This window comes from Oncorhynchus nerka, unplaced genomic scaffold (assembly GCF_034236695.1).
Source record: "Oncorhynchus nerka isolate Pitt River unplaced genomic scaffold, Oner_Uvic_2.0 unplaced_scaffold_1383, whole genome shotgun sequence".
NCBI classification, from domain to species: domain Eukaryota; kingdom Metazoa; phylum Chordata; class Actinopteri; order Salmoniformes; family Salmonidae; genus Oncorhynchus; species Oncorhynchus nerka.
The window spans coordinates 1-15,000 of NW_027039926.1; the positions used below are offsets into that span (position 1 = coordinate 1).

General features: G+C 44.0%; 1 protein-coding gene across 1 annotated transcript in view; it reads left to right on the forward strand.

The window, feature by feature from the left end:
* Positions 1 to 14,009: 14,009 nt before the first annotated feature.
* The window catches only part of LOC115123528 (tripartite motif-containing protein 16-like), a 7,599-nt gene continuing 6,608 nt past the window's right edge, over positions 14,010 to 15,000 (forward strand). The window contains exon 1 of the mRNA XM_065015527.1: positions 14,010 to 15,000. This exon is cut by the window's right edge and continues 260 nt beyond it. Coding sequence (XP_064871599.1) covers positions 14,646 to 15,000 — 355 coding nt within the window. The 5' untranslated portion in view covers positions 14,010 to 14,645.

Genomic DNA, 15,000 nt, shown 5'->3' on the forward strand with positions numbered 1-15,000 from the left:
TGTCACGTTCTTAGACAAGACACAACGCAGATTGAGAATTATCTAACATATTCAAAAATGCAATCAAATTTGATTTTATTGGTCACATACACATATTTATCAGATGTTATTGCGCGTGTAGTGAAATGCTTGTGTTCCTGGCTCCAACAGGGCAGTAATATCTAACAATGCTTGTGTTCCTGGCTCCAACAGGGCAGTAATATCTAACAATGCTTGTGTTTCTGGCTCCAACAGGGCAGTAATATCTAACAATGCTTGTGTTCCTGGCTCCAACAGGGCAGTAATATCTAACAATGCTTGTGTTCCTGGCTCCAACAGGGCAGTAATATCTAACAATGCTTGTGTTCCTGGCTCCAACAGGGCAGTAATATCTAACAATGCTGTTCCTGGCTCCAACAGGGCAGTAATATCTAACAATGCTTGCGTTCCTGGCTCACAGAGGGCAAATCTAAAAAGTAAAATAAAATATTAGGACAAGCATTGATAGATATAGATATATATACTGTTTACTGTGATGTGATGCATAGACAATTTGGAGTACATCTGTAGTATATCTGAAGAATAGTATATGTACATATGAAGTAGACAGTAGTAGTTATATAGGACAGGCCTTGACTAGAATACAGTATATACATATGAAGTAGACAGTAGTAGTTATATAGGACAGGCCTTGACTAGAATACAGTATATACATATGAAGTGGACAGTAGTAGTTATATAGGACAGGCCTTGACTAGAATACAGTATATACATATGAAGTGGACAGTAGTAGTTATATAGGACAGGACTTGACTAGAATACAGTATATACATATGAAGTAGACAGTAGTAGTTAAATAGGACAGGCCTTGACTAGAATACAGTATATACATATGAAGTGGACAGTAGTAGTTATATAGGACAGGCCTTGACTAGAATACAGTATATACATATGAAGTGGACAGTAGTAGTTATATAGGACAGGCCTTGACTAGAATACAGTATATACATATGAAGTGGACAGTAACTTCATACAAGAAAGAACCCAGTCATCATCAGAGGATTTGCAGTAACATGTATTATGTTCCAGTGGATGAGAGCAGAGGGTATGAATGTGGGGGGTGTTCATAGACACAACAAAGGCGTGCCGGTGTCCTGTCTGACCGTCCGATGGTTTGTATGTCAAAGCCAATGTTAGAGTTAAGTAAATTCGAATCTGGTATCAGGATAAATATAACAATGAGTCACCGATTTTATACTATGTATTTTTATTAGCTAAGTCATAAATGGCTCACTGTAATACCACGCAGGGCAGAACAGAGAACTGACAAGAGGTACAGTAATACCCAGGATGTAGAACACAGTTATCTATCTGCTGAGGTGATGACTGTAATACCACGCAGGGCAGAACAGAGAACTGACAAGAGGTACAGTAATACCCAGGATGTAGAACACAGTTATCTATCTGCTGAGGTGATGACTGTAATACCACGCAGGGCAGAACAGAGAACTGACAAGAGGTACAGCAATACCCAGGATGTAGAACACAGTTATCTATCTGCTGAGGTGATGACTGTAATACCACGCCCAGGGCAGAACAGAGAACTGACAAGAGGTACAGTAATACCCAGGATGTAGAACACAGTTATCTATCTGCTGAGGTGATGACTGTAATACCACGCAGGGCAGAACAGAGAACTGACAAGAGGTACAGTAATACCCAGGATGTAGAACACAGTTATCTATCTGCTGAGGTGATGACTGTAATACCACGCAGGGCAGAACAGAGAACTGACAAGAGGTACAGTAATACCCAGGATGTAGAACACAGTTATCTATCTGCTGAGGTGATGACTGTAATACCACGCAGGGCAGAACAGAGAACTGACAAGAGGTACAGTAATACCCAGGATGTAGAACACAGTTATCTATCTGCTGAGGTGATGACTGTAATACCACGCAGGGCAGAACAGAGAACTGACAAGAGGTACAGTAATACCCAGGATGTAGAACACAGTTATCTATCTGCTGAGGTGATGACTGTAATACCACGCAGGGCAGAACAGAGAACTGACAAGAGGTACAGTAATACCCAGGATGTAGAACACAGTTATCTATCTGCTGAGGTGATGACTGTAATACCACGCAGGGCAGAACAGAGAACTGACAAGAGGTACAGTAATACCCAGGATGTAGAACACAGTTATCTATCTGCTGAGGTGATGACTGTAATACCACAGGGCAGAACAGAGAACTGACAAGAGGTACAGTAATACCCAGGATGTAGAACACAGTTATCTATCTGCTGAGGTGATGACTGTAATACCACGCAGGGCAGAACAGAGAACTGACAAGAGGTACAGTAATACCCAGGATGTAGAACACAGTTATCTATCTGCTGAGGTGATGACTGTAATACCACGCAGGGCAGAACAGAGAACTGACAAGAGGTACAGTAATACCCAGGATGTAGAACACAGTTATCTATCTGCTGAGGTGATGACTGTAATACCACGCAGGGCAGAACAGAGAACTGACAAGAGGTACAGTAATACCCAGGATGTAGAACACAGTTATCTATCTGCTGAGGTGATGACTGTAATACCACGCAGGGCAGAACAGAGAACTGACAAGAGGTACAGTAATACCCAGGATGTAGAACACAGTTATCTATCTGCTGAGGTGATGACTGTAATACCACGCAGGGCAGAACAGAGAACTGACAAGAGGTACAGTAATACCCAGGATGTAGAACACAGTTATCTATCTGCTGAGGTGATGACTGTAATACCACGCAGGGCAGAACAGAGAACTGACAGGATGTACAGTAATACAGGATGTAGAACACAGTTATCTAGCTGCTGAGGTGATGACTGTAATACCACGCAGGGCAGAACAGAGAACTGACAGGATGTACAGTAATACCCAGGATGTAGAACACAGTTATCTAGCTGCTGAGGTGACTGTAATACCACGCAGGGCAGAACAGAGAACTGACAAGAGGTACAGTAATACCCAGGATGTAGAACACAGTTATCTATCTGCTGAGGTGATGACTGTAATACCACGCAGGGCAGAACAGAGAACTGACAAGAGGTACAGTAATACCCAGGATGTAGAACACAGTTATCTATCTGCTGAGGTGATGACTGTAATACCACGCAGAGGCAGAACAGAGAACTGACAAGAGGTACAGTAATACCCAGGATGTAGAACACAGTTATCTATCTGCTGAGGTGATGACTGTAATACCACGCAGGGCAGAACAGAGAACTGACAAGAGGTACAGTAATACCCAGGATGTAGAACACAGTTATCTATCTGCTGAGGTGATGACTGTAATACCACGCAGGGCAGAACAGAGAACTGACAAGAGGTACAGTAATACCCAGGATGTAGAACACAGTTATCTATCTGCTGAGGTGATGACTGTAATACCACGCAGGGCAGAACAGAGAACTGACAAGAGGTACAGTAATACCCAGGATGTAGAACACAGTTATCTATCTGCTGAGGTGATGACTGTAATACCACGCAGGCAGAACAGAGAACTGACAAGAGGTACAGTAATACCCAGGATGTAGAACACAGTTATCTATCTGCTGAGGTGATGACTGTAATACCACGCAGGGCAGAACAGAGAACTGACAAGAGGTACAGTAATACCCAGGATGTAGAACACAGTTATCTATCTGCTGAGGTGATGACTGTAATACCACGCAGGGCAGAACAGAGAACTGACAAGAGGTACAGTAATACCCAGGATGTAGAACACAGTTATCTATCTGCTGAGGTGATGACTGTAATACCACGCAGGGCAGAACAGAGAACTGACAGGATGTACAGTAATACCCAGGATGTAGAACACAGTTATCTATCTGCTGAGGTGATGACTGTAATACCACGCAGGGCAGAACAGAGAACTGACAAGAGGTACAGTAATACCCAGGATGTAGAACACAGTTATCTATCTGCTGAGGTGATGACTGTAATACCACGCAGGGCAGAACAGAGAACTGACAGGATGTACAGTAATACCCAGGATGTAGAACACAGTATCTATCTGCTGAGGTGATGACTGTAATACCACGCAGGGCAGAACAGAGAACTGACAGGATGTACAGTAATACCCAGGATGTAGAACACAGTTATCTATCTGCTGAGGTGATGACTGTAATACCACGCAGGGCAGAACAGAGAACTGACAAGAGGTACAGTAATACCCAGGATGTAGAACACAGTTATCTATCTGCTGAGGTGATGACTGTAATACCACGCAGGGCAGAACAGAGAACTGACAAGAGGTACAGTAATACCCAGGATGTAGAACACAGTTATCTATCTGCTGAGGTGATGACTGTAATACCACGCAGGGCAGAACAGAGAACTGACAGGATGTACAGTAATACCCAGGATGTAGAACACAGTTATCTATCTGCTGAGGTGATGACTGTAATACCACGCAGGGCAGAACAGAGAACTGACAAGAGGTACAGTAATACCCAGGATGTAGAACACAGTTATCTATCTGCTGAGGTGATGACTGTAATACCACGCAGGGCAGAACAGAGAACTGACAGGATGTACAGTAATACCCAGGATGTAGAACACAGTTATCTAGCTGCTGAGGTGATGACTGTAATACCACGCAGGGCAGAACAGAGAACTGACAGGATGTACAGTAATACCCAGGATGTAGAACACAGTTATCTAGCTGCTGAGGTGATGACTGTAATACCACGCAGGGCAGAACAGAGAACTGACAGGATGTACAGTAATACCCAGGATGTAGAACACAGTTATCTAGCTGCTGAGGTGATGACTGTAATACCACGCAGGGCAGAACAGAGAACTGACAAGAGGTACAGTAATACCCAGGATGTAGAACACAGTTATCTATCTGCTGAGGTGATGACTGTAATACCACGCAGGGCAGAACAGAGAACTGACAAGAGGTACAGTAATACCCAGGATGTAGAACACAGTTATCTATCTGCTGAGGTGATGACTGTAATACCACGCAGGGCAGAACAGAGAACTGACAAGAGGTACAGTAATACCCAGGATGTAGAACACAGTTATCTATCTGCTGAGGTGATGACTGTAATACCACGCAGGGCAGAACAGAGAACTGACAAGAGGTACAGTAATACCCAGGATGTAGAACACAGTTATCTATCTGCTGAGGTGATGACTGTAATACCACGCAGGGCAGAACAGAGAACTGACAAGAGGTACAGTAATACCCAGGATGTAGAACACAGTTATCTATCTGCTGAGGTGATGACTGTAATACCACGCAGGGCAGAACAGAGAACTGACAAGAGGTACAGTAATACCCAGGATGTAGAACACAGTTATCTATCTGCTGAGGTGATGACTGTAATACCACGCAGGGCAGAACAGAGAACTGACAAGAGGTACAGTAATACCCAGGATGTAGAACACAGTTATCTATCTGCTGAGGTGATGACTGTAATACCACGCAGGGCAGAACAGAGAACTGACAAGAGGTACAGTAATACCCAGGATGTAGAACACAGTTATCTATCTGCTGAGGTGATGACTGTAATACCACGCAGGGCAGAACAGAGAACTGACAAGAGGTACAGTAATACCCAGGATGTAGAACACAGTTATCTATCTGCTGAGGTGATGACTGTAATACCACGCAGGGCAGAACAGAGAACTGACAAGAGGTACAGTAATACCCAGGATGTAGAACACAGTTATCTATCTGCTGAGGTGATGACTGTAATACCACGCAGGGCAGAACAGAGAACTGACAAGAGGTACAGTAATACCCAGGATGTAGAACACAGTTATCTATCTGCTGAGGTGATGACTGTAATACCACGCAGGGCAGAACAGAGAACTGACAAGAGGTACAGTAATACCCAGGATGTAGAACACAGTTATCTATCTGCTGAGGTGATGACTGTAATACCACGAGGGCAGAACAGAGAACTGACAAGAGGTACAGTAATACCCAGGATGTAGAACACAGTTATCTATCTGCTGAGGTGATGACTGTAATACCACGCAGGGCAGAACAGAGAACTGACAGGATGTACAGTAATACCCAGGATGTAGAACACAGTTATCTATCTGCTGAGGTGATGACTGTAATACCACGCAGGGCAGAACAGAGAACTGACAAGAGGTACAGTAATACCCAGGATGTAGAACACAGTTATCTATCTGCTGAGGTGATGACTGTAATACCACGCAGGGCAGAACAGAGAACTGACAGGATGTACAGTAATACCCAGGATGTAGAACACAGTTATCTATCTGCTGAGGTGATGACTGTAATACCACGCAGGGCAGAACAGAGAACTGACAGGATGTACAGTAATACCCAGGATGTAGAACACAGTTATCTATCTGCTGAGGTGATGACTGTAATACCACGCAGGGCAGAACAGAGAACTGACAGGATGTACAGTAATACCCAGGATGTAGAACACAGTTATCTATCTGCTGAGGTGATGACTGTAATACCACGCAGGGCAGAACAGAGAACTGACAAGAGGTACAGTAATACCCAGGATGATGTAGAACACAGTTATCTATCTGCTGAGGTGATGACTGTAATACCACGCAGGGCAGAACAGAGAACTGACAAGAGGTACAGTAATACCCAGGATGTAGAACACAGTTATCTATCTGCTGAGGTGATGACTGTAATACCACGCAGGGCAGAACAGAGAACTGACAGGATGTACAGTAATACCCAGGATGTAGAACACAGTTATCTATCTGCTGAGGTGATGACTGTAATACCACGCAGGGCAGAACAGAGAACTGACAAGAGGTACAGTAATACCCAGGATGTAGAACACAGTTATCTATCTGCTGAGGTGATGACTGTAATACCACGCAGGGCAGAACAGAGAACTGACAAGAGGTACAGTAATACCCAGGATGTAGAACACAGTTATCTATCTGCTGAGGTGATGACTGTAATACCACGCAGGGCAGAACAGAGAACTGACAGGATGTACAGTAATACCCAGGATGTAGAACACAGTTATCTATCTGCTGAGGTGATGACTGTAATACCACGCAGGGCAGAACAGAGAACTGACAAGAGGTACAGTAATACCCAGGATGTAGAACACAGTTATCTATCTGCTGAGGTGATGACTGTAATACCACGCAGGGCAGAACAGAGAACTGACAAGAGGTACAGTAATACCCAGGATGTAGAACACAGTTATCTATCTGCTGAGGTGATGACTGTAATACCACGCAGGGCAGAACAGAGAACTGACAAGAGGTACAGTAATACCCAGGATGTAGAACACAGTTATCTATCTGCTGAGGTGATGACTGTAATACCACGCAGGGCAGAACAGAGAACTGACAAGAGGTACAGTAATACCCAGGATGTAGAACACAGTTATCTATCTGCTGAGGTGATGACTGTAATACCACGCAGGGCAGAACAGAGAACTGACAAGAGGTACAGTAATACCCAGGATGTAGAACACAGTTATCTATCTGCTGAGGTGATGACTGTAATACCACGCAGGGCAGAACAGAGAACTGACAAGAGGTACAGTAATACCCAGGATGTAGAACACAGTTATCTATCTGCTGAGGTGATGACTGTAATACCACGCAGGGCAGAACAGAGAACTGACAAGAGGTACAGTAATACCCAGGATGTAGAACACAGTTATCTATCTGCTGAGGTGATGACTGTAATACCACGCAGGGCAGAACAGAGAACTGACAAGAGGTACAGTAATACCCAGGATGTAGAACACAGTTATCTATCTGCTGAGGTGATGACTGTAATACCACGCAGGGCAGAACAGAGAACTGACAAGAGGTACAGTAATACCCAGGATGTAGAACACAGTTATCTATCTGCTGAGGTGATGACTGTAATACCACGCAGGGCAGAACAGAGAACTGACAAGAGGTACAGTAATACCCAGGATGTAGAACACAGTTATCTATCTGCTGAGGTGATGACTGTAATACCACGCAGGGCAGAACAGAGAACTGACAAGAGGTACAGTAATACCCAGGATGTAGAACACAGTTATCTATCTGCTGAGGTGATGACTGTAATACCACGCAGGGCAGAACAGAGAACTGACAAGAGGTACAGTAATACCCAGGATGTAGAACACAGTTATCTATCTGCTGAGGTGATGACTGTAATACCACGCAGGGCAGAACAGAGAACTGACAAGAAGTACAGTAATACCCAGGATGTAGAACACAGTTATCTATCTGCTGAGGTGATGACTGTAATACCACGCAGGGCAGAACAGAGAACTGACAAGAGGTACAGTAATACCCAGGATGTAGAACACAGTTATCTATCTGCTGAGGTGATGACTGTAATACCACGCAGGGCAGAACAGAGAACTGACAAGAGGTACAGTAATACCCAGGATGTAGAACACAGTTATCTATCTGCTGAGGTGATGACTGTAATACCACGCAGGGCAGAACAGAGAACTGACAGGATGTACAGTAATACCCAGGATGTAGAACACAGTTATCTATCTGCTGAGGTGATGACAGTAATACCACGCAGGGCAGAACAGAGAACTGACAAGAGGTACAGTAATACCCAGGATGTAGAACACAGTTATCTATCTGCTGAGGTGATGACTGTAATACCACGCAGGGCAGAACAGAGAACTGACAAGAGGTACAGTAATACCCAGGATGTAGAACACAGTTATCTAGCTGCTGTGGTGATGACAGTAATACCCAGGATGTAGAACACAGTTATCTATCTGCTGTGGTGATGACAGTAATACCCAGGATGTAGAACACAGTTATCTATCTGCTGAGGTGATGACAGTAATACCCAGGATGTAGAACACAGTTATCTAGCTGCTGAGGTGATGACAGTAATACCCAGGATGTAGAACACAGTTATCTAGCTGCTGAGGTGATGACACCACCCCACTACCACTATCAGATTAGAGCCAAAAGGGAGACTAGACATCTACCACCCCATTACCACTATCTGATTAGTGCCATAAGGGAGACTAGACATCTACCACCCAAATACCACTATCAGATTAGAGCCATAAGGAAGACTAGACATCTACAACTACCATACTAGAGCCCTAAGGGAGCCTAGGCATCTACCACCCCACTACCACTATCAGATTAGAGCCATAACGGAGACTAGACATCTACCACCCACTACCACTATCAGATTAGAGCAAAAAGGAAGCCTAGGCATCTACCACACCATTACCACTATCTGATTAGTGCCATAAGGGATACTAGACATCTACCACCCACATACCACTATCAGATTAGAGCCATAAGGGAGACTAGACATCTACCACCCACATACCACTATCAGATTAGAGCCATAAGGGAGACTAGACAATTTCCAACCCACTACCACAATCAGATTAGAGCCGTAAGGGATACTAGACACATACCACCCCACTACCACTATCAGATTAGAGCCATAAGGGAGACTAGACATCTACCACTACCAGATTAGAGCCATAAAGGAGACTAGACATCTACCATCCCACTACCACTATCAGATTAGAGCAAAAAGGGAGCCTAGACATCTACCACCCCACTACCACTATCAGATTAGAGCCATAAAGGAGATTAGAATTCTACCACTATCAGATTAGAGCCATAAAGGAGACTAGACATCTGCCACCCACTACCACTATCAGAATAGAGCAAAAAGGGAGCCTAGGCATCTACCACACCATTACCACTATCTGATTAGTGCCATAAGGGATACTAGACATCTTCCAACCCACTACCACTATCAGATTAGAGCCATAAGGGAGATTATGCATCTACCACCCCACAACCACTATCAGATTAGAGCCATAAGGGGGCATATACATCTACCACTATCAGATTAGAGCCGTAAGGGAGACTAGACTTCTACCACCATCAGATTAGAGCCATAAGGGAGATTATGCATCTACCACCCCACAACCACTATCAGATTAGAGCCATAAGGGGGCATATACATCTACCACTATCAGATTAGAGCCGTAAGGGAGACTAGATTTCTACCACTATCAGATTTGAGCTATAAGGGAGACTAGACTTCTACCACTATCAGATTACAGCCATAAGGGAGACTAGACTTCTACCACCATCAGATTAGAGCCACAAGGGAGATTATGCATCTATCCACTCCACTACCACAATCAGATTAGAGCCATAAGGGAGACTAGACTTCTACCACCATCAAATTAGAGCCATAAGGGAGATTATGCATCTACCACCCCACTACCACAATCAGATTAGAGCCATAAGGGAGACGAGGCATCTACCACCCCACTTCCACAATCAGATTAGAGCCAAAAGGAAGACTAGACATCTACCCCCCCACTACCACTATCAGATTAGAGCCAAAAGGGAGACTAGGTGTCTACCACTATCAGATTACAGCCATATGGGAGACTAGACATCTACCACTATCAGATTAGAGCCATAAGGGGGCATATACATCAACCACTTTCAGATTAGAGCCATAAGGAGACTAGACTTCTACCACTATCAGATTAGAGCCATAAGGAGAATAGACAACTACCATACTAGAAACTGCTCCAGTTTCAACTGTTCTGCCTTACTATTATTCAACCATGCTGGTCATTTATGAACATTTGAACATCTTGGCCACGTTCTGTTATAATCTCCACCCGGCACAGCCAGAAGAGGACTGGCCACCCCACATATGCTCTCTCTAATTCTCTCTTTCTTTCTCTCTCTCGGAGGACCTGAGCCCTAGGACCGTGCCCCAGGACTACCTGACATGATGACTCCTTGCTGTCCCCAGTCCACCTGACTGTGCTGCTGCTCCAGTTTCAACTGTTCTGCCTTATTATTATTCGACCATGCTGGTCATTTATGAACATTTTAACATCTTGGTCATGTTCTGTTATAATCTCTACCCGGCACAGCCAGAAGAGGACTGGCCACCCCACATAGCCTGGTTCCTCTCTAGGTTTCTTCCTAGGTTTTGGCCTTTCTAGGAGTTTTTCCTAGCCACCGTGCTTTTACACCTGCATTGTTTGCTGTTTGGGGTTTTAGGCTGGGTTTCTGTACAGCACTTTGAGATATCAGCTGATGTACGAAGGGCTATATAAATAAATTTGATTTGATTTTGATTTGATTAGACATCTACCACTGTCAGATTAGAGCCATAAGGGGGTATATACATCTACCACTATCAGATTAGAGCCGTAAGGCAGTCTAGACATCTACCACAATCAGATTAGAGCGTAAGGGAGACTAGACTTCTACCACCATCAGATTAGAGCCATAAGGGAGATTATGCATCTACCACCCCACTACCACAATCAGATTAGAGCCATAAGGGAGAAGAGGCATCTACCACCCCACTTCCACAATCAGATTAGAGCCATAAGGGAGAAGAGGCATCTACCACCCCACTACCACAATCAGATTAGAGCCATAAGGGAGACGAGGCATCTACCACCCCACTACCACAATCAGATTAGAGTCATTAGGGAGACAAGGCATCTACCAACCCACTATAACTATTAGTTTAGAGCCATAAGGGAGAAAATGCATCTACCACCCCACTACCACTATCAGATTAGAGCCATAAGGGAGAATAGACATCTACCACCCCACTACCACTATCAGATTAGAGCCATAAGGGAGAAAATGCATCTACCACCCCACTACCACTATTAGTTTAGAGCCATAAGGGAGAAAATGCATCTACCACCCCACTACCACTATCAGATTAGAGCCATAAAGGAGACTAGACATCTACCACAATCAGATTAGAGCCAAAAAGAAGATTAGACATCTACCACCCCACTTCCACTATCAGATTAGACCCATACGGGAGGCTAGACATCTACCACTATCAGATTAGAGCCATTAGGGAGTCTAGACATCCACCACCCCACTACCACTATTAGATTAGAGCAATAAAGGAGACTAGACATCTACCACTGTCAGATTAGAGCCATAAAGGAGACTAGACATCTACCACCCCACTACCACTATCAGATTAGAGCCATAGAGCCATTAGGTAGACTAGACATCTACCAATATCAGATTAGAGCCATTAGGGAGACTAGACATCTACCACCCCACTACCACTATTAGATTAGAGCCATAAAGGAGACTAGACATATACCACTATCAGATTAGAGCCATAAGGGAGACTAGGCATCTACCACTACCATATTAGAGACATAAGGGAGTCTAGACATCTACCACTATCAGATTAGAGCCGTAAGGGAGACTAGACTTCTACCACTATCAGATTTGAGCCATAAGGGAGAATAGACATCTACCACCCCACTACCACAATCATATTAGAGCCAAAAGGGAGACTAGACATCTACCACCCCACTACCACTATCAGATTAGAGCCAAAAGGGAGACTAGACATCTACCACTATCAGATTAGAGCCATAAGGGGGCCTAGGCATCTTCCACCCCACTACCACTATCAGATTACAGCCATATGGGAGACTAGACATCTACCACTATCAGATTAGAGTCATAAGGGAGAATAGACATCTACCACAATCAGATTAGAGCCATAAGGGAGAATAGACATCTACCACAATCAGATTAGAGCCATAAGGGAGAATAGACATCTACCACCCCACTACCACCATCAGATTAGAGCCATAAGGGAGATTATGCATCTACCACCCCACTTCCACAATCAGATTAGAGCCAAAAGGGAGACTAGACATCTACCACTATCAGATTAGAGCCATAAGGGGGCATATACATCTACCACCCCACTATAACTATTAGTTTAGAGCCATAAGGGAGAAAATGCATCTACCACCTCACTCCCACTATCAGAATAGAGCCATAAAGGAGACTAGACATCTACCACTATCAGATTAGAGCCATTAGGGAGACTAGACATCTACCACCCCACTACCACTATTAGATTAGAGCCATAAAGGAGACTAGACATATACCACTATCAGATTAGAGCCATAAGGGAGACTAGGCATCTACCACTACCATATTAGAGACATAAGGGAGTCTAGACATCTACCACTATCAGATTAGAGCCGTAAGGGAGACTAGACTTCTACCACCATCAGATTAGAGCCAAAAGGGAGACTAGGTGTCTACCACCCCACTACCACTATCAGATTACAGCCATATGGGAGTCTAGACATCTACCACTATCAGATTAGAGCCGTAAGGAGACTAGACTTCTACCACCATCAGATTAGAGCCATAAAGGAGATTATGCATCTACCACCCCACTACCACAATCAGATTAGAGCCATAAGGAAAGGAGGCATCTACCACCCCACTTCCACAATCAGATTAGAGCCAAAAGGGAGACTAGACATCTACTACTATCAGATTAGAGCCATAAAGGAGATTATGCATCTACCACCCCACTACCACTATCAGATTAGAGCCAAAAGGGATATTAGACATCTACCACCCCACTACCACTATCAGATTAGAGCCAAAAGGGAGACTAGGTGTCTACCACCCCACTACCACTATTAGTTTAGAGCCATAAGGGAGAAAATGCATCTACCACCCCACTACCACAATCAGATTAGAGCCATTAGGGAGACTAGGTGTCTACCACCCCACTACCACTATTAGTTTAGAGCCATAAGGGAGAAAATGCATCTACCACCCCACTACCACTATCAGATTAGAGCCATAAAGGAGACTAGACATCTACTAGACATTAACTATATATATATATATACCACACCTCATCAGTCCTTATCTGTGGTACTGTATATTAACTATATACCACACCTCCTCAGTCCTTATCTGTGGTACTGTATATTAACTATATACCACACCTCCTCAGTCCTTATCTGTGGTACTGTATATTAACCATATACCACACCTCCTCAGTCCTTATCTGTGGTACTGTATATTAACTATATACCACACCTCCTCAGTCCTTATCTGTGGTACTGTATATTAACTATATACCACACCTCCTCAGTCCTTATATGTGGTACTGTATATTAACTATATACCACACCTCCTCAGTCCTTATCTGTGGTACTGTATATTAACTATATACCACACCTCCTCTGTCCTTATCTGTGGTACTGTATATTAACTATATACCACACCTCCTCAGTCCTTATCTGTGGTACTGTATATTAACTATATACCACACCTCCTCAGTCCTTATCTGTGGTACTGTATATTAACTATATACCACACCTCCTCAGTCCTTATCTGTGGTACTGTATATTAACTATATACCACACCTCCTCAGTCCTTATCTGTGGTACTGTATATTAACTATATACCACACCTCCTCAGACCTTATTGATTAATTACAACACATAGGTGTATTATAAGGCATTATAAAGGTCATTAAAATAATGATACACACGTACTTCATAGAAACTGTTACCCTTCATATATTCTAACAACTCACATTTTAAGATTCATTATGTCATTTGTTCCATGTTAAGGGCTCTAACCTTGGAACTAAACTATTTGTCTCCCTCTTGCTGTTGCATGCAGTTCCTCTCTCTCTTCCTCCATTCCTCTAACCCCTCCCTCCCTCTAACCCAACCCCTCTGGCAGAACCAGGAAGTCCCTCCCCCTCCCACAAACTCTCTTCTGAGGAAACGAAACTGATCTGAGTCTCTGTGTCGTCTGTCTGTGAGAGAGTGAACAACCGTCCAAATGGCTCAACAGGGAGTTTTGCTGGACCAGGACCAGTTCTGTTGTTCTGTCTGTCTAGATCTACTGAAGGAGCCGGTCACTACTATCTGTGGACACAGTTACTGTAGGAGCTGTATTGAGGGCTGCTGGGATCAGGATGTCCTGAAAGGGGTCTATAGCTGTCCTCAGTGCAGAGAGACCTTCACTCCAAGGCCTAATCTGAGGAAAAATAACATGTTGGCTGAGCTGGTGGAGAAACTGAGGAAGACAGGACTCCAGGCTGCTCCCCCTCCTGCTCTGTACTATGCTGGACCTGGAGATGTGGTGTGTGATTTCTGCACTGGGACCAGAAAGCAGAAAGCCCTCATGTCCTGTC